Source organism: Odontomachus brunneus, unplaced genomic scaffold, assembly GCF_010583005.1.
Source record: "Odontomachus brunneus isolate Ranch 3 - 2012 unplaced genomic scaffold, Obru_v1 Obru_scaffold_001, whole genome shotgun sequence".
Lineage (NCBI taxonomy): Eukaryota > Metazoa > Arthropoda > Insecta > Hymenoptera > Formicidae > Odontomachus > Odontomachus brunneus.
The window spans coordinates 6196030-6223668 of NW_022639451.1; the positions used below are offsets into that span (position 1 = coordinate 6196030).

The 27639-nt window shown below is 35.8% G+C and overlaps 1 protein-coding gene across 20 annotated transcripts; it reads left to right on the forward strand.

The window, feature by feature from the left end:
• LOC116844136 (bromodomain-containing protein 2-like) lies at positions 1-27622 on the forward strand. 20 transcript variants are annotated; one of them, XM_032815413.1, is made up of 24 exons: positions 1-690; positions 4298-4585; positions 5383-5431; positions 5922-5963; positions 7592-7840; positions 7989-8183; positions 8734-9333; positions 9710-9787; positions 10610-10705; positions 11029-11130; positions 11377-11522; positions 11629-11782; positions 11840-12407; positions 12563-12721; positions 12934-13053; positions 13218-13367; positions 19712-19797; positions 20021-20138; positions 20625-20999; positions 21148-21714; positions 22151-22299; positions 23449-23691; positions 24306-24626; positions 24970-27622. In XM_032815413.1, the coding sequence occupies exons 3-24, from the start codon at positions 5396-5398 to the stop codon at positions 25033-25035; spliced, it is 4620 nt and encodes a 1539-aa protein (XP_032671304.1). In that variant the 5' UTR covers positions 1-690; positions 4298-4585; positions 5383-5395; the 3' UTR covers positions 25036-27622. The 20 variants fall into 20 exon arrangements, with proteins under 20 accessions (XP_032671304.1, XP_032671373.1, XP_032671236.1 ...); XM_032815482.1 differs by having other exon boundaries at positions 1-298; XM_032815345.1 differs by lacking the exon at positions 1-690 and adding an exon at positions 1462-2094.
• Positions 27623-27639: the final 17 nt, after the last annotated feature.

Genomic DNA, 27639 nt, shown 5'->3' on the forward strand with positions numbered 1-27639 from the left:
CAGTCTGGCTAGTCGAAGAGTATACAAAAGGATTCCGCAGGTATACGGGGTCTGCTCTCTGTCTGGCACGGCAGTTTGAGCCGCCGCCGTCGCCGCCGTTAGTATTCGAGCAGTGCTCGCTGCGCATCGCGTCGTGAGTGAACGTCAGTCTCGAGTCGTCCGTTGCTGTGGTCAGTCGAGAGTCGTGTCTTGTGGTGATTCGTCGCCATTTTGTGTGCTCGAAACGTGACTATAGGTTTTGAAGATCAGGAAACATTCATTGCACTCAAATCATCGAAATGTTCTCCCTGCTATATCTGTTAGTTATTGAGAAATTATATAATTTCAGCGAAATGTATCACGAGCATGTGCGTGCGTAACGAACGACCATGCTTGTTATGATAACTATTCGCTTGATTCACGTAGTCCACGTGGTTACGTGTACGTGATATCTGTTGTAAATGGGCGACTAGGTGTATTCGTTCGTGGCCCCTAGTGTGGACGTGATCTTCGATTTCTCTGTGGAATAAATGACTTTGCCTTCGAAGTAATCGTTACTCGTTGTTTGTGAGCGTCGTTTACGAGACGCAACGTATGAAGCTCATTTCAGTCGTTACGCATCGCCATGTTAGCTTTAGGATAACGGAACTGGATACAACGTTGTGCGAGGACGCGTATATTCTAATGAGATACAATACGAAGTGTTCAGAGGTATCGCCATGTGCTATTAGTTCTGTTAAATAATAGCATTATTTATTACATGAATTTTACGTTCTTAAGAAGGCATTGCAGATCGAAAGACAGTATAGTGCAATAATTATAGATTTTACGTGTGCACCGTCCCATGATGCATCGCGCGACAGCGACGCAATAGTGACGAAAGGATCGTGGAATTGAATCGCTGCTCCATGCTGATGGACGACGCACACAGTTAGATCGCACAAGTCGCTTGCTGCGAAAAATTTCGTCTTTTTTTTGCCTCTTTCTCTCTCAGTCTTCCTCTTCCACTCTATAAATTAGGAGATCTTGAAGTCAATCTTTTCTCGCTATAGAGCGGTGCATTATGGGTAAAGCTGAAAACTGAAACGACGGAAATGAACCGTTAATTTTTCACGACTGGTTGATCCAGTGTATATACACGTAATCTAAACCAATAAAGATTTATGACCAGGCCTACAATACCTGTGTACGTACCTTGATAACCATAGCCGGTGAGCATTCTTTATTTCCGTCAATATGCACACGCATGTTGTGCCAGAGGTACACTATGTTATCCGAGAGAGGTCGCGGGAGATGTTTCTAGAAGCTCGGCGGTTCATGCGCACGCGGCAGTAGTTTAGTTCTGACGATCGCGCGAGGTTAACGATAGCATAACGTATGCAAAAGTCGACGCATTTGGCTAGAGAACAAGACTCTGCTACGTTTTTAATCATCAAATAGACTCGATATCGACAGCAGATCCATCTTATCGAACTGAAGCGCCGTGAATCCACTAGGCGTCGCTACGGCCGTTCGTAATTGGCGCGTTCATCTGATTTCCGGCTTGGCGCTCGGCGTCAGTCGGCCGCGCTCGTCGAAGTAGGCTGGACACGGAGAGGTTGGTGCGCGTGCGGAACGACGAAATCGGACCAGTCGGTACGTCGCGGAAGAGTGCGTAGCCATTGTTGGTGCTGCGATCGTTAGTTTCTAGATCCGAAGATCGTCATGGGCACGGAGAGGCTTGCTACGACCGCGTTGGGCTCCACAGTTAAGTCGGCGAGCCGCGCCATAAGCCATTGATACGATATTCGTTGCAGTGAGTGCGGCGCGTGTACGCGCACGCAATTCCGCGGGACTAGTTGGTCGGATTCGCGTCTCCTCCGCCGCCTCCGTTCGTCGTCGCGCGTATGCGAACCGAGCGCTCGCGCTCGCATGAGTGAGAGTGAGTGAGTGATATACGGTGGGGCCACACTCGCGCCCGCGGCGGCGGCCATAACACCGACCGACCGACCGACCGACCAAACTAAAGTGAGCGAGGGAGAAAGCGCAGTGCGAGTGTCTGCGAGGCGAGGCGTAGTGGTAGTGTTTTTCGATTGAGAGAGTACCCCTGATCGGACGAGCGGACTGCTACCGCAGGTAAGTGATCAGGTCGCGCGCGCGGCGTCGGACTCTCATAATTTAGTGGACACGATCGAGCCGATTATGAGGTGTTGTAAAGGCGCGTGGCGCGTTTTAGCAGCGGTGGTACAAGAGCGTGGCGCGCGACGGCCTAGAGGACGACGACGGCGGCGGCGGCGGCGGCGGTGGCGGTGGCGGTGGTGGTGGTGGTGGTGGCGGGCCCTTGGGAGCTTTCTTTCCCGAGCGGCCATACCCGCCATGTTGAGAGACCTACGCCGAAACGAGTGTCCGGTGAGGCAGCCCGGGTTTTTCCGCGCGCGCGGGCCGTATCCACGGCCCCGGCTATATCTCGAGACGTCGTGAATCCACGACGGCGGCCCTCTCGCTGCGCGACGCCAGTCATGTCGCTATCTCGCTCGCTCGCCTGGTTGACCGCCTGACTAACTGTCTGCCTGTCTGGATTCTTCGCGCGGCGGCTTGTTCGTGTTTGTTGTGCGTCGGCTGGGTGCATCGGCTGGGCGCGGATCTGCTACCCTTCCCCGCGCCGTCCTCACCTATTCGTCCTCTTTGCCTCTCTCTTTACTCTCCGCCGCCGTTTCCATTGCCGCCACCGCCACCACGGTCGCCGCCGGTGTAGCTAGTGTAGTCGTTGCCGCCGCCGCTGCCGCACTTATTTCTCTTTCATGTCTTTCGCCCGCGTATCTCGCCTTTCTCCTTTCCTACCCACCTCGGATGTCCTTTGCGACTACCGAGCACCTGTTCGAGCCGAGAGCGCGAGATCTCTTATCTCTCTGCCCTTGATACCTAGCTCGCCGCGGGCGCGCAGTCTCTTCCTTGCGGCGCGGATCATTCCGTGACAAGGTCTTTCCTGTTGCCGCGTCCGACAACCTCGTTCACAGTTGGTCGAGAAAAATCGTAACGGTCGCCGAACGCGACGTGTGGTCTTTCTCTGTGTATCGTCAATTTTGCATCTTAATAGCCGCCTCACTTTCTATACCTGTGTGCCAGTTACTTGTGCTACTTTTGACAAACTTTCCATTTTGGCTTACTCTGGTCACTACGGTTACCTGCGGGGTATGCCGAATCTCATATCCAGATTCTCTGAATTCTGGTGGGCTCAAGAGAGAGAGAGAAAGAGGGAGAAAGAAGCTTTTACGTTTAGAAACACAAAATCACAATTCGCTCAGGTTATACGATATTAGATAAACTCGTGGTGCCTTCATCAAGGTTACATTTTGCACAAATTCAAAAATTTGTCTTCACAGACGAAACTTTCTTCTGTTATTGTTGTTCGATTTTTAATCGTTAATTGCTCCCTTTTTGTATAGAATAAGTAATAAGATATTAAGCTGGTATAAGTTGTCTTCTTTCTAGTTTATGCGTGTCCATAGAGATATTTATTTACCTAAAAAAAGAAATATATATATATATATATATATATATATATATATATATTGTTAAGAAGGGAAAAGAATTTTTAAATCAACTTGTTTTTAGTGATATATCGAAAGTATATATTATCAAAATATATTTATATATATATAAGAAAAAATTTAACAAATATACATATAAATTCTTTTTTAAACATTTTATATGAACAATACAGCAATGTACTAAGTATTTAACATAAATAGTAAAAAAAATTTAATATTTTATTAAGGTATACACATAACAAATCAAAAGAAATTATAAGAGAGATAAAAAAATTTTATATTGCTATATTTTATTTTATTTTTGTAATTATATACATGAGATAGAAACTTATTTAATAATACGCGAAAAACTTATTCAAATTTAAATTCAGATTTACATTAGCACACTTCGCAATCTCAAAACAGCCTTTGTTGAAAACAAAATGTAATTTATATGGAAAGATAATTCAATAAATTTATACAAATATATTCAGTTCAGTGTAAATAAATTCAACTTTGCATTAATATATTTTTTAATATCTGTAGTATTTATTAAAAGGACAATATTTTACAAGAAAACAACAGAAATAATAGTTTTCACATATCTCACTTGATAATATTCATTATTACATAGTAATGAATAGATTTTCTCTTTCCCAGCATGTATCTATTATTCAGTTTTGCATGGTACATTATAAATAATATGTGCATATATAAATTTTCCGAGTACATCTAGATGTACAAATCGCTCTAAAGCAATGCTGTGTTGGGGTTGTTACAATACGGGGTCCTATTGTTATGTTATCCAGATGTTGCTAATGTTGCGAGTCTTGACTGGAGGTACGGAGTGTTACTGCAGTATACAGGGCTGACACTCGAAGTACTACCATTTGGTAGGCTTGAGTAGTGTTATGCCTCCTCGGTACCAAACTTCCTGGTTGCAGCGTGATCGCCTTGGCGAGCGATTAATGAGCTACCGCGCTCGATTCCGAATCTATACTTCACATCTCAATTGTTGATGAAGCCTCATAGCGTCAAGCATCAACGTAAGGCAGATACCTGCTGCGTAACATTTATGTATCATATTTGTCGGAAAGGTAGGTGTGAAACCACCGTCGAGGTACTGTTAAAAATCGTCAGCCTTGGGAAAATTATCGTGACCACGGAAAGGGAAGGCCCGAAAATAATTGCAGAAGAATAATTGAAGAATTGAATATTGTTGACTATTTTTCGTCACACATGATGATGAGACACGATGTCTCATCGATATGTGTACAGATTTACGATAAAACATAGAAAATATTTGTGTGAAATTGCATTTCTGCAATTATCTACATTCTCTGACTTGAAAATTTACAGGCAGGGGATTATTTGAACATCAAAATTTTTCGTGCACGCTAAATCCCGTAAAGCTGACGGTCTTTACTCTTACCTCGTCAGTGGTGAAGCTCGTTTTCCGAGACTGGAAGAGCTACATATTATCAAACAATTAATCGAAATAAAGGTGAAAACGTACACGAAACTTATGATCTAGTTTCAGCGACATTTGGTACATTTAATTGACATTAGATCGCGTAATTGCGATGTTAGGAAAACTTGGCCTCAAAAAGCACTAGGTAAATTCAAACTAGGGAGATCTTTGTGTGAATGTAGAAAGAAACCTGGAAATATACTTGATATGGTCAAACGAATCATTAGTTTTCTCTATCAAACAGTGTTTGATAGATGCGACGACTAATTCTGATCCTTTAGCGCGCGCAGTCAATGTATCGCATTTAAATGCTTTGGTAAATGTATGTAATCCAACTAACATGATAGTTTTTGTTCTACTATAAAATCATCCTCACGATGTTTTGTAAGTAAATCTTATTATGCCATTTTCTTTCTGTTGCAGTTCTACAAGCAGGATGCAGCAGGTGGACAACATCTCGCAGAACAATTCCGTGAGTAATCAACACTGTATTTCCTTATAACTCGTAATGATGCAGAATGCAGCCTGCTTATTAATTCACTAACACGAAATTTCGAAGCTGCGTTAAGTTTTGTGATAATATATACCTGTACTGTTCAGCGATGCCCATAGTTTCAGCGCGCATTTCATATTACGCAGCACATCAGCATGTGTTCACGGTGTAACGTGTTATTCACACAACGTGGATCATTCCTTCATTCATTTCGAAATAATCGTAAGATGATTTATACGTGGATCGCAATATCTGACATTTTGTCATCAACGATCCTCTTTGCAAATCATTACATGTGACTGTGTAATACGATTTGTGTATCGGATTTTGTTACCTTTCCTACATTTGAATACACTGTCTAATATTGTACCGTCATAAATTCCGTTCCCTGTACAATATTCATTTTTTCTGTTCCCTTTTTTCGTATTAAAAGAACGCTGTTTGACTGAATAGTACGTATGAATTACAGTTAGATGTGGAGGAGCGAGAAAGGCTGTGTAATATACCGAAGGTGAGACACCTTGTTGACAATTGTTTCAACTAGGTTATATCGTTGAAATATGAATTGGCAAACTAATAATTTGTGCTATTATTTGAGTAATCTCGCTTCACTCTACTAGCAGCATTAAATAATGCAGATGCGACTTTGCGAATAAATATTAGTTAACTTTTAATTAATATAGAACTGCCTTACAGTAAATACTGTCATAATTAGTAAAAACCATTGATATTGTAGAAACAAGATTCGTTTTGCTCGCTGTGTCTAGTAATCATTTAGCATATTCATAAATATTCTCAGTATCAATATCTACGGCTTTATGCGTTACTTTTATGCAATGTGCAAACGGTGCGTAATGTCTTACTTTTTAATTGTTAACGTAATTATTTCTGCTCTAACGATATAAAGATGTATTTCCATGAATTTGCATGAAATGACTTGAAAATGCCATTATATTTCATTTATAAGTTCTCATCTTATTTCTTTCGAGTCATGTTGTGATCTCTAGCTTCCTCTCACGAGATTCCAAATTAGCTTGCCTGTGGTTATGGAAATTAAATATTTAGCAGCCTAATTCGCTCGCTGCATGGGTAGGGTCATTAACTTTCAGCGTGTGTATATATATGTATATATATATGTACAAATATATTATCTAGAGAAAGTGTAATTCGTGTTTTTGCCTATTTTAGCATTAATACATGCAAGGGTTTCTTTTAATACACACAACAGCATCTGTATTTTATATCGTAGATCGTACTCTCTATTATTTTTAAGTTTCACATTTTACACATACATGGGCATTAACATTTTGCACAAATACGGCGTATAAACAGTGTTTTTCTTAGGTGAAGAGGCAAGTTCCACGCATGCGTAGTAACGTGAACGTTCGCGCTTCAGCTGCGTGCACGTTCTGCCGCGAAGTTTGCCGCTTCTGTTCGTCACTGAAAAAATCAGAAAGTGTTACAGTGAATGATATTAACTTTTTTATTTATATTTATTAATTGAAGGAAAGTAAGGTCAAATTCTTTTTCCGTGCTCGCGAACTTATCACGTGTGTGTCAATATTTATATTTCAAGTATAAAAAGAATGTTAAATTGTTTAAAATTTTTTTTCGCAAGGATCTCAGAGTATTTCAAAGTATTCATTTTCATTTTGTTACGATGGCGTTTTCGATGATTCGATCGGTCATATTTATTTTGTTTAAAATCGTGTGAAGAGTCCCAGGCTGTCTATAAATTACACACTATAATTTATAACTTATGAATAGTAGTGCGAAAGATAAAATTTGTAAAGAAATACGGGGAGTATTGTAAGCAGGTAAAAAGAGTGGATAGGGTCCGATAAATTTCACCTCACGTTGTCCGTCTAAGCACGAGTCTGCCGACGCGATCACGTGATTGGTTGCGCAGGTTTCTGGATGCGCACACTAGTATCGCGTGGTGGGGCTTGTTCATCCGTCTGGGAACGCTACACACAAAATACGTCGCGATTGATAACCTAAAATGCATGGTACCGACACAAGATTCGTTGTATCAGATGCTTTCTAATGTTATTTTACCTTGCGTGTAGATATGAAGGTAATGAAAGAAATAACATACGCTAGTATCTTATGTATAAAATGAACAAAATAATAATGCAGACGAGCGCAACTGGTAAGGCCTCGACTACACCAGCGAGTCCTCCAAAGGAACCACCTCCGCGCGATGAACCACACTTGGAACCTGTGAACGGCATTGTTCAACCGCCGGTCGTCCCACCACCGAATCGTCCAGGACGTATCACGAATCAACTGCAATTTTTACTGAAGGGTGTTTTGAAACCAGTATGGAAGCATCAATTTGCCTGGCCCTTCCAACAACCTGTAGATGCAAAGAAGCTCAATTTACCAGTATGTTATAATTCACAAATATTACAACTAATATCGTAACGAGAGTGCATAATTTGTGAAATAATTAAATATAAAATACTATCAGTGAGCAAGCAAACTTATGTCATTTCATTGGATATATTTATTAAAAGTATCTTTTATTCTTAAGGACTACCACAAAATTATCGAAAAACCTATGGACTTGGGCACAATCAAAAAGAGACTGGAGAATACCTATTATTGGAGTGGGAAAGAATGTATTCAGGACTTCAATACAATGTTTACCAACTGCTATGTCTACAACAAGCCTGGAGAAGATGTTGTAGTCATGGCGCAAGCCCTAGAAAAATTATTTCTCACAAAGGTATATATCTTATAAAAGTATATTATAAAGATATATTTCTTATAAAGGTATGCTTTTCACCACTAATTATACTAATATTTCTTATTTAACATATACTAATATTTCTTATTTAACTACTAATTTTCTTATTAATCTACTAATATTTCTTATTTAACTACTAATTTTCTTATTAATCTACTAATATTTCTTATTTAACTACTAATTTTCTTATTAATCTACTAATATTTCTTATTTAACTACTAATTTTCTTATTAATCTACTAATATTTCTTATTTAACATATTTCTACTATATAAGAAAGTAAACAGTAGAGGAATAAAGTTCTCGTTAACTAATATATAAAGTGTTAAGAATGTTGTAAGTACATTTTTTTTTTCTAATTTGGGTTAGCATCGCAGACAAAGAGCAGTTTTCTGTCTAATGTCAATTCAAGTTAGAAAAAAAATAACCACACTAGTTTTGCTCTCAAAGTTTCATATAATTAAAAAATGAGACATTCTTACTAAATGCTAAGATAACAAAGTTAAAATCTTTATATGATACCAATTTAGGTTGCACAAATGCCAAAAGAAGAAGTGGAATTGGATCCACCATTGCCGAAAGGACCCAAGGGTAAAAAAGCTGGAAGAGTTAGTGGTTCAGCAGGTGGAGTTGCTGGAGGTACAGGTCGAGGACGACCTGCTTCAAGTGCAGCTGCCGTTACCTCTAGCGTACCTAACAGCCTGGCGCCTTCCGCTACTGCGGCTAGAACAACGGGTGTTATACCTATGCCACCGCTTGGTACTCAGGCACCAGTATCTGTACCTGGAAGTACGAATACAACCACCATCGCTCCACCAGCAAGCATGGGCGTCGCGCCAATGGCTACTCATAATTCTCTGCCTCAACAAGTTGTCCCTCCGACCACAGGTTACCATGCACAACCAGCGCTAGATCCACAAGCAGCTTCGGCTGTACTCCCACCTCCCCAAGTTCCCACGGCACCTGCTGTCATGCCTCCGTCGCAACCTGCCAAACTTAAAAAGGGAGTGAAAAGAAAGGCTGATACCACGACACCTACAGCAAATTCATTTGAACCTATGTATGCGCCTATGGATTCTAAGAACGCCAAAATACCTACAAGAAGGGAGTCGGGCAGACAAATTAAAAAGGTAATTGTGTGTCTTATCAAATATGTTCTTGTTGTTATATCTTGGGTTTGCACAAGAAGCATTGAAAACGCGATACTTACACGTGTTTATAAAAGATGATCGATAACTTACTAGGGTAGAATATCATTTTATGTAATGCCTCACATCTAGAAATTGTTTGATTTCCATATACATGTAAATCTTATTGATGTATCAACACTTTCACAGTCTGTATGATCAGTTTAAATTCTTGTGTGTTTGTCTGTAGAATAAGTTATCATATTATCAAGTTATTGTACATTATATCATAACATTCGTAAATATCCTGATCCTTGTATGCATAGTCATATCATTTCATTAATACATCAGCCAACATTTCATGACATGGCTGTTTCAGCCAACGAGGCAAGCAGAAGATGGTTTAGTGCCATTCCATCAGACCAATATGCCTCTGATGGGGGCAATGGCACAGCAGGTACCTTTATTACTACTCGTTCCTCCCTTTCATTTGTGTTGTCTTATCATTTCTATCAAACTGATGTTATTAGATCTGTATGTGTTTAAATTAAACAAATTTTATAAATATGACTCGTATATTACTGTAAAACAAAAGTAAAGTTTAATAAATGTCATATTCTTTTGTATAATAATGTTTAAGAGAATATCAACTAAAGATTCAATTTTTTATGAGAAATTTTTTTTTTTAAGTTTCATGGTAAAGTTTTTTTTGTTATATTCTTTTGCATAACAATGTTATATTCTTTTGTATAACAATGTTTAAAAGAATATCAATTAAAGATTCAATTGTTATAAGAAATTTTTTTTTAAGTTTCATGGTAAAGTTTTTCTTCCTTTCCTTTTTTCTGTCTTTCTTTCTATCTCTCTCTTAAACAGTTAAGGTTAAAATCTTTAACCTTTTGGTTGCTGGACACCACTATAGTGGATATGAGAGAAGAACTTTTAAAATTCTTTAAAATTCTAAATTGTTTTCTTCCGCAAATAAGGTGAGGTAGCCGGTACGAGTAAAGGAAATGCATCTTATTTTCTATATATTTGTCTATATATTTCAAATTTTTCCAGTGTCTGAATAAAATTATGTATACTTTTGACTTATATAAGTATATTTTTTTAGAGATTTTTGTAGTAATCAATAATTGACAAAATAGTCACTTGTTGTCACTTGTTGTCAATTTATATAAATTTGACAATCAAAAGGTTGGACCAAAAAAAACTGACATTGAAATTGACAAGAATCTTTCTTGTGTGACATAGTATAATATTTTCGTAATATTTTCAGCCTCAACATGCTGGTGGCAAATCAAAGGAAAAATTGTCAGAAGCCTTAAAGTGTTGTAATGACATCTTAAAAGAACTTTTCTCCAAAAAGCATTCGGTAATTGAAATATATTTTTTTCTTTTTTAAATGGATATCAATATAAATATAAATAAAAGTAGAAATTGAAATTATAATTTTGTGTTCTGATATTTTAAACTTCCAAGATCTGACTTCCGAGTTAATTTTTTTCAGTGTCTCGTAAACGAATTTAACAAAACTATTAACCTTGCCAGTCGTTTCTTTCCTTAAAAAAAGTAAAATGGAATATTTATGAAACATCGGAAACATCCATGAAGGACGTGATAGCAAGCCAAATTGGAAGTCAGATCAAATATACTTTTATATAGTATACATATTTTTTTTATTTTACTAATACATAGGGTTACGCCTGGCCGTTCTATAAACCAGTGGACGCAGAACTTCTAGGCCTTCATGACTATCACGAAATTATCAAGAAACCTATGGATCTTGGCACTGTAAAGGTTTGTACTTAACCATCTTGTGTTAATGGATCATTATAAAGGTTTGTACTTTAAATATTTTATACCTTGCCACTGTAAAGGTTCATACTTCAAACATTTTATATCTTGCCACTGTAAAGGTTTGTACTTTGAACATTTTATATTTATTTCCCGTAAAACACGAAGTGTTTGTAGATAGATACTTGTACTTAAACACAAAACTAATATATGCAATTATATTTTATTTTTAATTCTATTACTTTACAGTCGAAAATGGATAACCGCGAATACAAAACTGCACAAGAATTTGCGAGTGATGTCCGGCTTATATTTACCAATTGCTATAAATATAATCCTCCAGATCATGACGTTGTTTCCATGGCTAGAAAACTGCAGGATATATTCGAAATGCGGTTAGTATAAAAAAAATCTAATAAAGTTTTTTTTTGTAAAATATTTGTACGTTTTCATATCTATATTTATTGTACTATCGTAATTAACTCTGTATATAATGATTAGATATGCAAAAATTCCGGATGAACCTATGGGAAGCATGGTAACTATGAAAGGTACGAGTAGCAGTGCCAGTAGTTCCGGCGAAGAAGATTCTTCGGATAGCGAGTCCGATGGCGAGGAACAACGCACTCAAAAGTTGCTCGCTTTGCAGCAAGAGGTATGTTCAAAATTATATGGTATTCGAGAACTTAGCAGTAACATAAATTTATTCTAGTTGAAGGCCATGCAAGAGCAAATGAGAAAATTGGTAGAAGAGAGCGGTAAAAAGAAGAGTAAGAAGAAGAAACCTGAGAAGACGAAATCAAAGCCTATAAGCAATAAGAGCCTTGTTGCCAGTCACACTGGTGCCATGAAAGAACTAATGAAACCAAGTGGCGGTATCCCTAATGTAACAGACAGCGTTGGTGCTAGTATAGCCAGCGTCGCGATGGGTGCAGGCGATCTGAAGATGCCAGGTGGCATGGGAAGCGATCTCCATCATTCGGCTATAGCAGTAGGTCCTAACAAGACCCATGCGGCAGGAAATTTAGGTCATCACCTGCCACCAGCAGCGACGAACGCCAAGCCGAAGGGGAAAGGCCGAGGACCTGGGAAAGCTGCAGCTGCGGCGACTACTGGGACTAAGAGGCCAAAAGCCAATAGTAGATCTGCCGGAAACAAAAAGAAGAACGCTAGCAGCCAACCGCCTCCGATGACATTTGATTCGGAGGACGAGGATAACGCTAAGCCTATGTCTTATGACGAGAAGAGACAGCTCAGTTTGGATATCAATAAACTACCAGGTAAGATACGTTAGATTATAAAATTTCTATTGTATTAGATAATAAATATCAGATAAAAGATTTGAACAATGAAAAGTGTATATTATAGTTAGACCAATATTTTTAGAAGATAGGAATTTATTACTATTTTTTTACTAATTTTTTTTCCTTTATAGGTGACAAATTAGGTCGCGTCGTACACATAATACAATCTCGGGAACCCTCATTGAGGGATTCAAATCCTGATGAGATTGAGATTGACTTCGAGACGTTGAAGCCATCGACGCTTCGTGAACTGGAGAGCTACGTTGCATCATGTTTGAGGAAAAAGCCACGTAAGCCTTACTACGAATTTGACTTTAGCTTAAATTCATAGAATAGTTCAGTAGCCGCTTCTCTGAAAACTGTTGAAAGAAGTTTGTTTTAGTTAAAGGATATTTTTTTTCTATAATATGATAGCAAGGGTTATAATTTATAAAAGTTGCAACGATGTTTCTATATATTTAAATGTTGTATATTAAATGCTATATCTTGTATGTTCACATAGACAAAAAAGTCAGCGGTAAGTCTAAGGATGAACAGATGGCAGAAAAGAAACAAGAATTGGAGAAGAGGCTACAAGATGTGACAGGGCAATTAGGCAACGTCAAAAAGACTACCAAGAAAGGTTAGTGTTTGATTTCTTTTAGTATTTTGTACACCTCCGCGCGAATTTGTTAAGAAATATATGTGCAGAATGGGAAACATACACTTGATGGAATTTACTCGAATAAAACAAACATTTTAAATTAAACAAAATATTAAAATCGTTTGTATGTTGTATATTTATAGAGGACAGCAATAAATCTGTCGATGTAGTCGGAACTGGTGGTGCAACTGGACCTTCGCGGCTGTCGGCGTCGAGCAGTAGTAGCAGTGACAGTGACTCGAGCAGTAGTTCGCTTTCTTCAAGCTCCAGTGACTCAAGTGACAGCGAAGCAGGTTAGATATTAATGCAACCAAAATATGTTGGTAATTTTAAACATTTACTTGGGAACAAAAAACTACTGTGACCCAATCGTCTTTAAAAGGAAAAAGTAAATGCAAATAGTTTCTTTCGTGAGACTCAAAATTACGGGGTTACTTTCGAGGAACATTGCGTGCGATGTTAATGATAAATTTATTATCACTTTATGGGTGTCACACAGAGCACAGATTTCCATATTCACGTTTTCGCCCAAAATTTTTAGACGATATTTGAATATACGAAATATGGAGATTATTTACATTGACGCGCTCTTGGAACTCTATAACTTGTCTGTAAAAACGACGATATTTCTATATTTGTAGAGAATTCCAATTTGTTGCATACTTTTCATTTCTTTTCTAGGAATGACTGTTAATTTTATCAATGACATTATTGGGATTTAGAACGATGAATTCTTCCTGATCGTTAAAAAATAGTGGCGGAAACGGAGATTTGAAGTTCATAGCCATTTAAAAGTGACTCACCATTTCATGTGGCATTATATCGAATATTCTAAATATATATGTGTATATATATATATATATGTGTGTATATATATATATATATATATGCACACACGAACACACACACACGAATGAGTAAATATATATATATATATATGTACACACACATGCACACAAACACACACACACACACATATATATATATATATATAAACTGTAAAATAACAAAATATTATATTTTTGCCTGGCAGTCTAATTTTACAATGATATAGAGTGAGTGTCATGATCGTTATTGCATGCAAACGTTTACAATTATATGATACAGCTATTAATTCTGACGTCTGACGCTTTCTGTTTTATGAATAAGTTTATACTTTATACTCAGTAAAAATTAGAAAGACACTCTACCAACATAAATTGCTGATACTTAATATATTATGGAGTTTTTTTGTATTATTGAGATAAACGTAACTTAACATTATTTAAAATTATATTTTACACAAACTGCACTTCCCTTAATTTACGGTCTTAATTTATTCGCTATAAGTAATTCTCTAAATCTGTGCTACGTGTTTTATTCCCCTAATTGTGTAGATATTCGAAAAGTAATGCCTCATGATTTGGTAGTAGATATAAGAACTTCCAAGAATACTTATATGAACTCTGTGCCTAACCAATTTCGTATTGGCAAACAAAACAATCGAAAACACCGATGCATTGTTAGTAACGCAACATACACACACATATGCAGGAAAGAAATTACAAACTAGATATAAACGCGATTTCTTCTTCTTCTTTTTTCTCTTTTTCTTCCAAATGGGGATTGCGGACGTTTCAACGCGTCGCAAATATCTTCTTAAGCTGCTAAACTGTTGCTTATTAATTAAGTATTTATTAGGACGGCGTTATCCGTGTAGCTTAAGCGCTGCGTTATATTAACTATGCAAGTACGAGCGTGTTGTCAAGTTTCGTCACGAAACGAGGGCGAACGACGAGATTGAATTTGCCATATGTTATTTAACGTAACTTTTCGTATAATTTCTTACAAACAATTGTCGCAGTTATGCGAGATGCTATGCACAAGGATTGTGAGAAACTTGGCACACGAGTTTTCAAATAGTTTTTGTTTAATTTACGAGACAATATTCAATGGTAAGAACAAAGGTGAGCTAGTGGAGTGCAGACTGTGTTTAGAGGATACAATATGCCATGCCAGCTTGTTTCACGTGTTGTATTATTGATTATGGAACAACTGATTATTTTCTCTTGCCCGATCGGTGTTGACGATACATTCTGTTGCTCGAAAGTCGAAAGATATAGTTTGCTACTCAAGGCTACTGAATTTTTCACTGCAGTCCCGTCTTCGGGTTCGTAAGAGAAGCTGTTTTAAGGTTGCTTTTAAGATTAGTGAATGCGTCCGGTAAATGACTAAAAAACTTCAAACACACACACATCAGTGCATAACATATTACATTGTTGATATGTAACGACGTTGCTGTGACTGTAGTGTCAAATATTGGTACCTTGGTTGTAAGTTATACATCGTAGCTTTTCCCCGATAATTGTCCCAAGTAACCCGAAGAACGAATATATCATGCAATATATTAACTCTTGCAAATTATGATATATTGATATATTTATTTACATTAATCGATAAGCAGAGCATTACTTGTATCACTGTGTTTCTAAATCATTAAGTTTGTTACCTCGCATCGATTCATAATTCATGTCGTATCATTTCTCAGAATTTAGTAGAGAGTGACATATTAACAGGCGTCACGCTAAACTATAGGGAAATGGGTATATCTATCTGGTTGACGTGAGAGACTGCATTTATGCCTCCTCGACGTTCATTTCCACACACATACATTCTGAAACTATGTGGACTTATAAAGATGCTCGTTAGTGTTAGGTTAATAAACGAATTTGAATGCACGGATAAGAAATGATGCAGACAATGTGTATTGGTGGCTGGATCTTGCGAGTCAGCGCATTCTATGGCTAGCACAGTTTGTAGCGTAACGCGTTGTTGAGTTGTTTTGTACAAAGTAAGTCATGCTCTTCGCGAGCTTCTCATCTCCGCAAAACAGCTGTGAGATTCTTCTCAGCAATCGAGGATACTCAATCCTAATGTTACAATATCTCAGGTGTTTCCACTTCGGACTTAACTTATCGTAGCCAAAAACATGTGCTTCCTTTATAACAGTCAATTACTAAAAACGTCTTGTGTCGCAACGTCGTGAGACGGGCGAGAACGAATACGAATCTTCCTTATTGTCGACTTATTCCAAGAGTGCATAGACCCCAAGTAAAGTAATTAATGATGAACTCTACAGAGTAAATAGATATATGGATTCGTGTTACATATGAATTCTAAACTGTGACAAACCTCATTCGTTCTCTTTTTTCTTTTTACAAAATTATTGACTTTGAGCACATATATACAATGTTTATGTTAAACTGTAAAGAAGAGTAGAAGGTAGAAGAAAAGAATGGACGGATGAACGATTAGAGACGGAGAGAAGTCGGGATTAGTCGCAGTGAAGAAAGCAAGTGAAACGGAGGAGCAGGGAGAGAGGAGGAAAAAGAGAAGGACAAATAGGAGGAGGAGGGAAAAGGATAAAAGTAGATGTAAGAGATGGTTTCTACAACGTATACGTTACATACATGTATACACAAGGCGCCCTAGCCTCCAAACACATTGTTTGCACTCCTCTAAGCTTTGCTACTCGACGTTTCATTCTATTTACCACTAAGTTCTCCATCGGTGATCATTGTCAGTTTCCTCATCGCTGAAGTGATTAAAAAAGGGGAAGTTGGTAACGTTGGTCTTCTTTCTATTGGAAAATTGATATCGTTGTACCAATGGTAATTATGGACTACGAAGATTGGTGTGGTTTTACATGCCTTACTGTGCGAAATAATAGCCGTTATTCTCGTTAAGCATAAATTTCATTTTTCGTCGCAATAGAACTTCGTATGTGTTGTAAATATCATGAATTTCCGAATAATCACGGTATTGTCGTAATTTTCGAAATAATATTAGTTTTAACCCGTCCTACTAAACAAAAAAAGAAAAAAACATTTTTAGGAAATCTTTTATACGAGTTTAATCAAGATTAATTTTAACGATACTTTGTTTTTATATTTCTACGTGTAAATGTCTGCTCCGTAAGTTTCTTTTCCTTTTTCTTTTTGTTGAGATATATTGTGTAAATTTAATTCTTATATATACATATATATACATACATACATATATATATATATATATATATATATATATATATATATAAAACTATATACATAAGAATCTATTGTGGACGTAACCGATAATGACATTCGAAGATGTTTGAGAAAGCATCTAATAATTGAACGTGAGCATTAAGGCTAATCGAATTTGCACTCGAGTACAATTAAATAGTATCATAAATCGTACACTCAGCAGACGTACTTACTGTCCTGACAGAAAAGAAAAAGGAGGATTAAGAAAGATAAGAGAAGTAGGGCAATTAATATTACTATGATAATTCTATACAAACAAGCCACAATTGGTAAGAAAAAAAGTGTTCGTCGATATCTAAGAAAATTAATGATATGGAATTATATAAGCATTTAACGGTAGACACACACAAGATGACAGTCGGGCAGATTATAATATTATTGTACCAGGTTTTACGTTTTCCCGAGATAACTGAAAGTGAATAGAGAAATTCGCGAAACAACTAGCTAGAGTATGGAAAGAACAAATTAACAGCGTGTGCTGAAACTAGATAGATAACGCATCTATTAAGATACAATCACCATTAGTTTGTAACGCGAGGTATAGGGCATTTTATAACGATATTCATATTGCCTTCCAAAATTTTTGTAGCATTTACTCTAATATTGCAAACACGCGTTTCAAATCTCTTATTATTTCTTCTTCTCCCACTTTGTCGTATTCTTTTATCGAGACTGGAACGTCATTCTTCCTGATAGAATCATAGTACGCGAGAGCAGATCTAAATATACGAGTCGGACATATTTTATTATATTTAGAAGAGATACTCTAAACCATCAGTTTTGTTTAACATCGCTGATCAATACCCTTTTTCTCTCCGGAATACGTTCCAACTGTTTTCTGCGTATCGCGAGATTTAAATAGTTAAACAGTAAAATGATATGAGCATACGCGTTTTGTACATAGTAAAGACTAATATATCATAAATATAAAAATATTAATGAAAATATAACTATAAGTTACATTTATGGAAAAAAACTACAGACACACGCGCGCGCGTAAGCGCGCGCAACTTTTTTAAGTGCATACGCAAAGTTAAACGAGTGAAATAGACATTAATTCTACATAAGGGCGTTCGGAGTCGCGGTTGGCTCATATATGGTGGTCCAGTTAACTATATTATATAAATTAAGATATGCTGGTATATATATGTATATATATATGTATATATATACATGTATATATATATATATATATATATATATATATATATATATAAAAAACTCCTTCTCGTTGTTTCGTCTCTACTCATAGTTACTATCGTTTCAGTCTTTATTTTTTTTTAGCTAGGTTGTCGCGATCACTTTTTTTTCTTTTTGTTTTCTTCTTCATTGGCAAATCTCAACGTCGTGATTTCACGATTGTCGTGATCACGTTACTATTCGGGAAAGAGGAAACATGTACACGGAAGTGAGAAAGTGGAATTAGAGTCATATTAGTTCCGTAGTGTCGTCAGTTTCTATATATCTTACCAACGTCACTGATTTTTAACATTTCAATCACGATGAACATCGAGTAGGAGTCTCTTGCCACCGATCTCAGTGTTGCGCTAACTACGACTTGAATTTACATTAATCAGTTTGTAAGAATATGTCACTCATCTTTATGACATGTATCATTCATCTTTAGGTTGAGCCTTACGTATTGTACCATTTATGTGAGATCTTTATTTACTCTTCTATGTACATATATATAGAATATTCTATGTATATATGTACGTACGAAAGTAAATACAGAGAGACAGCACTTCGATGATTTTTATAGTCATTGTTTTATAATCGTCATTTCCGCCAACGACACGATTAATATTATTTTATTATTATTGTAATAAATCATGATAATATCGCTACCTTAGTGGAGCAAGAGTGAAAGGGAGAGAAAGAGAGATAGAGAGAAAGAAAACTAATAAGAGCGTACTCTTGCATACATATATGTACGTAGCTATATATATGTATGTGTGACAATTACGCGAAACTTATGCATGCATGTGAGCGCGCGTGTGGTATGTATGTATTTGTGATGTGTGTGTATAGATATGTATCTATATATATATATATATGTATATATATATATATATATATATATATATATATATATATATGCACACACAGATTATTCGTAAATAAATTGAATACGACTAATTTTACGTAGGGTGAAGAGATGAAAAATTGTTCTGCGCATTCAAATTTTTTAATATAAAAAGATCATTAACATATATGAAAGTCCACAAAAAAAAGAAATGAAAGAAAAAGAGAGGTGAAACTACAATTAAAATATTTAAATTAACATTGTTGTACACAGTGATACAATTATAATATAAGCATATGAATAAAATCTATTAGAAAATATATGCCCGGAGTTGTTTAATTTGCTGTATGTTATATGTAAGTCTACTTGATATGTGTTTTGTTACTCAGCATTTGTTAATAAGCGACATTAGCAAGTACTTAATGGCTAGTAATCCTCTGCGTTCTGCACTCCGCTAGGTCTCCGCGTTGATTTTCGTCTCACGTACTGTACACATTGTTGGTGTGCGTATTGTATTTCAAATTAATTATATGCGTTAAATTTAAAGGGACCTCCAATCGTCCGCCTAGAAAGAAAACAAAAAAGAATGCACCGAGTACAGGACCAGCTCCAACAGCTACCACCGTTCCATCAGTAAGTCATCCATTCATGTTACATTATAATGTGGTGAATCTGGTAATTATTTCAATTTTAATATTTTTACCATATAACGCATATATTTTTATATATTTTTTATATATTTTTATATATTTAATATTAATGTAAATTATGACATTATAATATTAATGTAATATTACGTATTATAAAACAGATGATAGGTTTTGCTCATAAACTAAATAAATGATATATTTTTTAGGCACCTACATTGAATCATACCGGAGCTCTCTTAATGAATAGTCAACCACCAACAAATGCTACGGGACCAATAGCGAAACCAACTGTAACTCAACCAAGCAATATTCCTTCGGAGCAAAGTAACTATAACGTCATAACGTAGACAATTTTCATGTCGAAGTTTAGGGATATTATATATAACTCGATATAATATATAAATATAGGGATATTATCTAACTCGATATAATATATAATATATTTTAATTACTTCATTATAATATCTGTGTGTGAAGACCTTTTTTGAAGTTTGATTTATTCCAATTATTATTTCCTCTTTCACAAAAATGTTTCTACATGCACAGGCTGGCACAGATTTTTCATATGCACAAATAGAATCCTTTAACGACATCTTAACAAAAAGTTTAAAAAATATATTAAAAGTTTTTCACACATATGAGTTATGGCTTCTGCACAAAAGAAGCGGAAACACTTGTTATGCGACAAGTGTTTTTGCATTTCTACGTGCCGAAGTCATTATAGAGAGCAAATGTCGATATGTTATGAAGTACGTTGTTATATTTATTCGATTAATAGAAAAAATATTGAATAAAAATCTTTTATAATAGGTAATTATCAACATCAAATCACAGTAGCTGCTGTTACAGTAGCCTCGGGTATGCCAGTGGTAAGCCATGCATCGATGCCGGCTCAACCATCGCGACCCACGGCTATGGCTACAGCTGCCCCTGTAAAAAAGCCAACGCCGCCACCCCCAGCGACGTCCAATCCGCCGACACCGTCAGTTTCCGTGCCGACTCCACCGCACAGCGTCACACCAACGAATACGAATTCCATGACAGCTTCGCCAGTTGTCTCGCAGCAGCCACCGCAACAGCCACCGACGTCCATTAGTTCCTTTTCAAGTGCGAATACACCCGTATCCATAGACGGGACGAACTTGAGTCAGCAGTCCGACCTTATGCAACCATATACTACTATGGGTATGTCCACATGTAATTTTAATTATTATATAATTTCGATTATTAGCATCTCTTAGAACAATCCCGCACGAAACGATCTTTCGTCTCCGGATGTGAGAGGAAAGGGTGTTATATGTGTCAGTAACCAATTTCCTTTTGCCGTATATAGCTACGGTGCCTACCACGCAGCCATCCCTGGATCCGTCGCTCGCAGTCAAAAAGGAGCCGCAGTTTATTCAGGCGTCTCACACGACCAATAATACCAACAATAACAACACCAATTTGAATTTATTACCAGATGTGAAACCTGTGAACATGATGCAGACGAATATGGCTTCTAATCTGAATCTGGGAAACGTCAATATGGCGAATTTGAACATGAGTTTGTCGCAAGGACTCACGGCGCATATGCCCATGCACAATCAATTGGAGAACATAATCAATACCACCGCGCCGTTGACCAGCATACAGAACTCCCACAACGTCACGATGTCGCAGCAGCATTCCAATGGGTTCCCGAATATAAAGCGCGAAACCTCGCCGCCCAGTATGCTGAACAACAATGGTATTCCAGGAATGAACATGGGAATCAATATGGTGGGTAGTGTGGCGTCGATATTCGAGTCCATTCCTATGGTGGGAAGCATCCCGATGCAAATTTCGCAGATCCCCATTAAAAAGGAAGAGAAGCCCATGTCTATTGCTCAGTCTCAGCTGACGCAAAAAACTATGGATGGTTTGTGTACAATACTTATCTTTCCTTTTAAAGCATATTTATTTTCTAATTTTACATTTTGATTAACGTTAGTCACAAACCCGCTTCAATCTATCTTTTGCTTATACATTATAGCAAACTAATGTATAATTAGTAAAAAGAGACAATTATTAGTGCAGTTAATGTTAATATGAACATAGACGATGTTATGTAGGAAGTAAAACGCAATATGCTAATATGACAAATTAATATTGTTTTTGCTTATCTTTTTTGCTTGTTGATACTTTCGATTAAAGTCATTATGTTTTTAGTATAGATTTTAATATTAAGTATTGCATGATTTTTTATCGCACGAATTACTCTTCTTTCTTACGTTTCAAGTAATAAACATTACTCAATAAATGTTTTACTTGCCACTAACCGCTTACTAATCGGATATATAATACTATTGCTCTAGCAGGAGCTCTTTTTGCAGAAATGAACACCCTAGGAATGCCACCAATAGGTAATAATCACGCCAGTGCTCAACTCATGCCTGAAAAGAAAATGACTCCACCCGATTCGAAGAATCCTACCGCAACCTTTGCGACAGCCTTCAAAACTAAGGTATATTATTTATTAAATGTGTATTCAATTTTTTATATTGTATATTTATTTTTATATTTTATATTTTATATTTTATATTTTTTTTTATATTTTATATTTATTTTATTATTATGTTATCTAAAGGAATGTTTCTTCAGATGATGGAATAATGTAATATAGAATAATGTAATAACTGCGCAACTATATATTTGGACTTGCACGCATGAGAGAGAAAGAAAGAGGAGCAGGGACTTTTTCTCATATGTGTAAGTCCAAGTATAGTTGTGTTGCTTCTATATGTCATTATTACATCTTGTTTCACGAGCCCGCCCTCTCCCGCATTCGGCTAATAGAAACTAACTGGACAATATTGGGATTGGAAAAGTTTTCATTAAAAAAATAAGAAAGATTAAGGTAACGGTTCTAATTATGGTTCATTTAAAGTTAGAGTAACTTTCATTTATTTAGATAAATTTGTCGATCGAACTTTATAGAAGGAACTCTTAATACTAATACAAGCAGAAAATGTCATAATTTTAAAGCAAAATTATTAAACTTTAAATTATTTGATTCTAAATTAAAAAAAAGTTAGAAACACTTATGTAAATCGCAGTTGTGGATTAACAAATTATTTCGTGTCTCTAACAGATTATAAGCTGATTATCCCAACTTTTTGATAAACTACTTGGCAGTTAAATCATATGTCTGTTTTTTCTTTAAATTAGACAGAAACAGGCACATGATTTAATTATCAGGTAGCTTAGACCAATACCAAGAAGTTGAAACAATCAGCTTTATATGATATCCAATCCAATTTACTAACAATCTTATAAATCTAAAGAATAAGCGAATGGTAATCTAGATTTTGTTTTAACTAAAATATTAACAATGTTTTTGCATGTGTAATCTTAGAATATAATTGTGAAAGAACTAAAGAATACAAAAAGATTTATTCCATGTTTTTATTATAACGTGTGCTTTTTTAATACATTAATTAACTAAGTTTGATCCGAAATTGAGACAAGAATCATTATCAGAACCGTTATTTTACTATGTAATCCTAAAAAAAAAAATCAAGGAATCCACGGAAAATCCAAATACACTGTGTTTGGTGATAACATTCTCACTCTTCTGTAACACCATTTTTTTTTTTGCCTACTATTCTTTTAGTTTGAGGAAAAATTCAATGAAAGATACAAAAAAGAAAAATTGAGATCAGTTCAGTGTCAGAGATACAGGTACATTTTGCGTAAACAGACTGTAGAGCAGAATGTGAAAAATGCATCATCCTGGTCTTCCTTGGCGCAAGCATCCAGTCCGCAATCGTCGGCTGCAGGTAGCAGTATGAAGAGTGCTGCAACTCGAGATTCGTTCCAGCTATTCAAGAAAGCAGCTAAAGAAAAGCAGGACAGAGTTAGTTGCAATATTTTCTCTTTTCGTAAAAAATTATATGTTTCTTTAAAACCCCCGTAAATATTCGGAAAGAGTTCTATAATTTTTAATATATGTATTTGAATACTGTTTGTTTTGAATATTGTTATTTATATTTATTATATTCGCTTTCTACTAAAAGTAATGATAAAAGTAATGATAAAAAAATTCGTACAATTAGTCGTTATCTAGTTGTACTAATAAAAATAAAAAAGTTAATAGTCAATATCGAAGTAAACATTCTAATTCAACATTATAATACATTGATTGCACTTTTTCATCTGTGCCTGGCTCTTAAATGCTTTTACTCTTTTATTTTATGTTTTTAATTACTTGGAGCCATTTTTTCTTTTATTTTGTATTTTAATTCAATGTCTAATATAGTTTGTATATTGTACAGAGTAAATATTTGCAGGTAAAAACATGTTGATGTTTGCTGTGTGCACGACGAAGAGTTAAATTCGCTCAATTAAATAGTCAATTATATTTTTTGCTATTATTATTAGCATATCTTTCATTATCATGACGTCAAAGTTACTCGAACCACTTCCGAATGATCGTCCGCCCCGTGAATAATTGTATATTTGCCACTACATATTAAACAGCAAAGGGCCCTTCTGGAACAACAGGAGATGCGTAGGCAACAGCAGCAGAAGGAGCAGGCCGAGCGAGAGAGATTACGGCAGGAGAACGAGAGGAAAAGAGAACGGGAGGAGGAGGATGCTATGGACAAGGCTAGGAAAAACGTTGGAGATCCACAAGGCAACTCCATGACCGCCACGACGAGGACGGAAGAAGTGAGAGCCATTGCAGACACGGATAGCAGTAGTCCGAGTCATTCGTCCAGTCAGGACAGGTCAGCCGCAGAGAGAGAACGTCAGAGGCTACGGGAACAAGAGCGACGACGGCGCGAGGCGGTGAGTGCTTTTAATATTCCTTAGCATTCGCAATTTTATTTGTTTAATGCTTCTTATTAGAATCTTATTCTTATGGTTCTTATTCTGGAATCTTATTCTTAAGAGTTCGTCTTATGTCGCGTTGCAAACTCCATCGAGAATTAGAATTAATCTCGCGTTGCATAAAACATTAATTAATTAGGTAACTATTGTTACGATAGATTAGATAATTCGTATAACTTATAATCTTAAAGGATTTTTGGGGTTTTTTAATTGTTTTTATGCGTAGAAAGAGAAAATAAGAAAAACGTTTTGAGAAAAGATGTCGGCCGCAGTAAAGTTTATTTCGATGTCTTTTTTCCAGATGGCTGGCCAGATTGATATGAACATGCAAAGTGACTTGATGGCTGCGTTTGAAGAATCTTTATAATGTTATTATTTGCTGTTCTTAATAAGTCTATTGAAAGCTGTCGTCGCTTGGATACATCAGAATTTTATATTGGACAATTGGGTAGTGCAGATTTGTTGTAACATATAAATATGCATAATAAGCACGTGTAAAAATGATACCGGACGTTTCGATAAAATAATTTGACAAACGCAAGACGACATTGGCAATCGATATTGCGGATTGGTACAAACGGTTGTTGCAGTTGGGACATTCCAACAAAAAACCTGAACGCGATCGTCCGGCGAGCTAATCCTCGTAATAATCCTCGTCATTTGTAACCGTTAGCTACATAGCACAACGGTAACTATACATGTTCTCACTTATATTGATAATATTTGTTTTTGTCTTCAAATTTACATAAAGTACGAATTTGTAAGACCGGAAAAATGTAACGTAAGTTAGTATAGAATTTTCGAAATATTATGTAAATATTTTTTTTGTTTAGCTATGTAGCTAAAGGTTATGAATGACGAGGATTATTATGCATCGATGATTTTTGTGTAATATCGAAGAAGACACTTAACTGTGACCCCAAAAACAAAAAAAAATTATACTATTTCATAAATTCTATACTAATTTACGTTACATTTTTCCGATTTTCATAAGTTTGTACTTTATGTAAATTTGAAAGCAAAAGCAAATACTATAAATATAAGTGAGAACATGTGACTATCAAGTGTGTTCGATTAGAATGTGTGTATATGTATGTATACAATTGCGTGCATGCAAGGCGTGTTAAGACAGATGTAAGGATCAGTGTATATTTAGTTAAGTTTTATATTTTTCCATATTAGGCCACAGTTAATAGGATTATAATAGATACAGTGTTTCTGCCAATATTATAAATGTATATATATATATAATAATTGGCTAATATTAATAATTTTCTCGCGAAGTTCATTCTTGATTATAGATAAACCCTGTCCCTAATCATCTAAATCACGTGACTTCTAATCAACATTCTTGATTATAAATACACACTATTCCTAATTACGGAGAGAAGAACTAGGCTTTTTAAGTAAATAACGTGTAAAAATATAATCTAACGCGATTATCCCAATAACTTGATGAATTTCATAACGATCATTGCGGCTGCTCGCTTTTCGACTTGATCAATCATGTTGAGCGGTATTTAATATTTTGATTGATGCGCTAGTCGTTGCGAGCCAGCCAGCCGATTCGAAGTTATTCATTAACTCACCTTAGAACAATGTTGTCAATTATTACGTGTAACGATAAGATGATTATAGGGATGGAGATTATAGAGATATGAAAGCAGACACACAACATTCAAAAATTAATCAGGCATAGTTACATAACATCGGTTTATATCTTGTATATCGTGAAAGTTGCAAGCTCGACGAGACGATGAACCACCTTTACGGGAAACCTTTTTCGAATTAAATATCAAGAGATTTTATTTTTACTCTTTATTTGTTTAATGAGCTCGAACATACTTTAAATCACTCTCAAAAATTCTCTAAAACAATAATAAGTAAATTCATCTCGGATTCTCAGAATAGACTGCGTCACCGTAAACTATCATACAGATATAATTAATAACTTTCAATAAATTCGCTCACACGTATCTGTGTAGCTGAATATCTCGCGCTTGCCACTTTTTACGAATCTAAAATATTGCTGTCGAGAATTAAATACGATTCAGACGGCATGTCACAGAGCACGTGTTTTTTGAAGAGTTGATACGAATTCGTCTCGATGTTTAAAATTTTAGATGTATAGTTTTGTCTTGTAAATTTGGATGGTCCATTCGTAATAGAAAGTTATTTTGTTTAAGTAAGATTATTAAAGAACGATTCAAATTCACTTCGGCACGCCACATGCTACGTGTTTTGAAACAGTCTTTACGAATTTCGATGTATCGATGTATAAAGTTTTATATGTACAGTTTTATTTTGTAAATTTGGTTGATTTCTATAATAGAAAGTTCTTTTGATTTAAGCAAGCTTACTAAAAGCAGATTTACACAATCACTTGTTTTAGTTCAAACATTTTTTGAACAGTCTGCGAATTTATTTTAATGTACAAAGTTTTGGATGTACAGCTTTGTCTTGTAAATTTAGATGATTAATTCATAACAAAAAGTTCTTTTTGTTTAAGTAAGATTAATAAAGGCAAATTCAAATTTACCTCGATACAACACGTGCTTTTTGAACAGTCTACGAATTTATTTCTGTGTATAAAATTTTGGATGTATAGCTTTGTTTTGTAAATTTGAATGGTCAATTTCTAACGGAAAGTTCTTTTGGTTTATTTAAGACTACTAAAGGCCAATTCAAATTTATATTCTTTTTGAATAGACCTTACAAATTTACTTTGATGTATAATGATTATGGGAATATATTAGAACAATGATAAAACTATTGGCAGAAGCAACTAAAGTAAAATGGTCGAATGAATCGTGATTTCTTCTGAGTTTAAATTTCATTGCGCATCGGCGAATAGTCGTAGTACATTTTTACAATTTATCTTCTCATTCATATTCTAAAGAAAAAAAATGAATTATATATATATATATATATATATATATATATATATATATATATATATATATATATATAT

Bases quoted from the DNA above. Each gene is read 5' to 3' on its own strand.
- LOC116844136 (XM_032815413.1), top strand. From the start codon at position 5,396: ATGCAGCAGGTGGACAACATCTCGCAGAACAATTCC. The intron at 5,432-5,921 runs GTGAGTAATCAA...TATGAATTACAG, and splicing joins ACATCTCGCAGAACAATTCC to TTAGATGTGGAGGAGCGAGA. The intron at 11,131-11,376 runs GTTTGTACTTAA...ATTACTTTACAG, and splicing joins TGGATCTTGGCACTGTAAAG to TCGAAAATGGATAACCGCGA.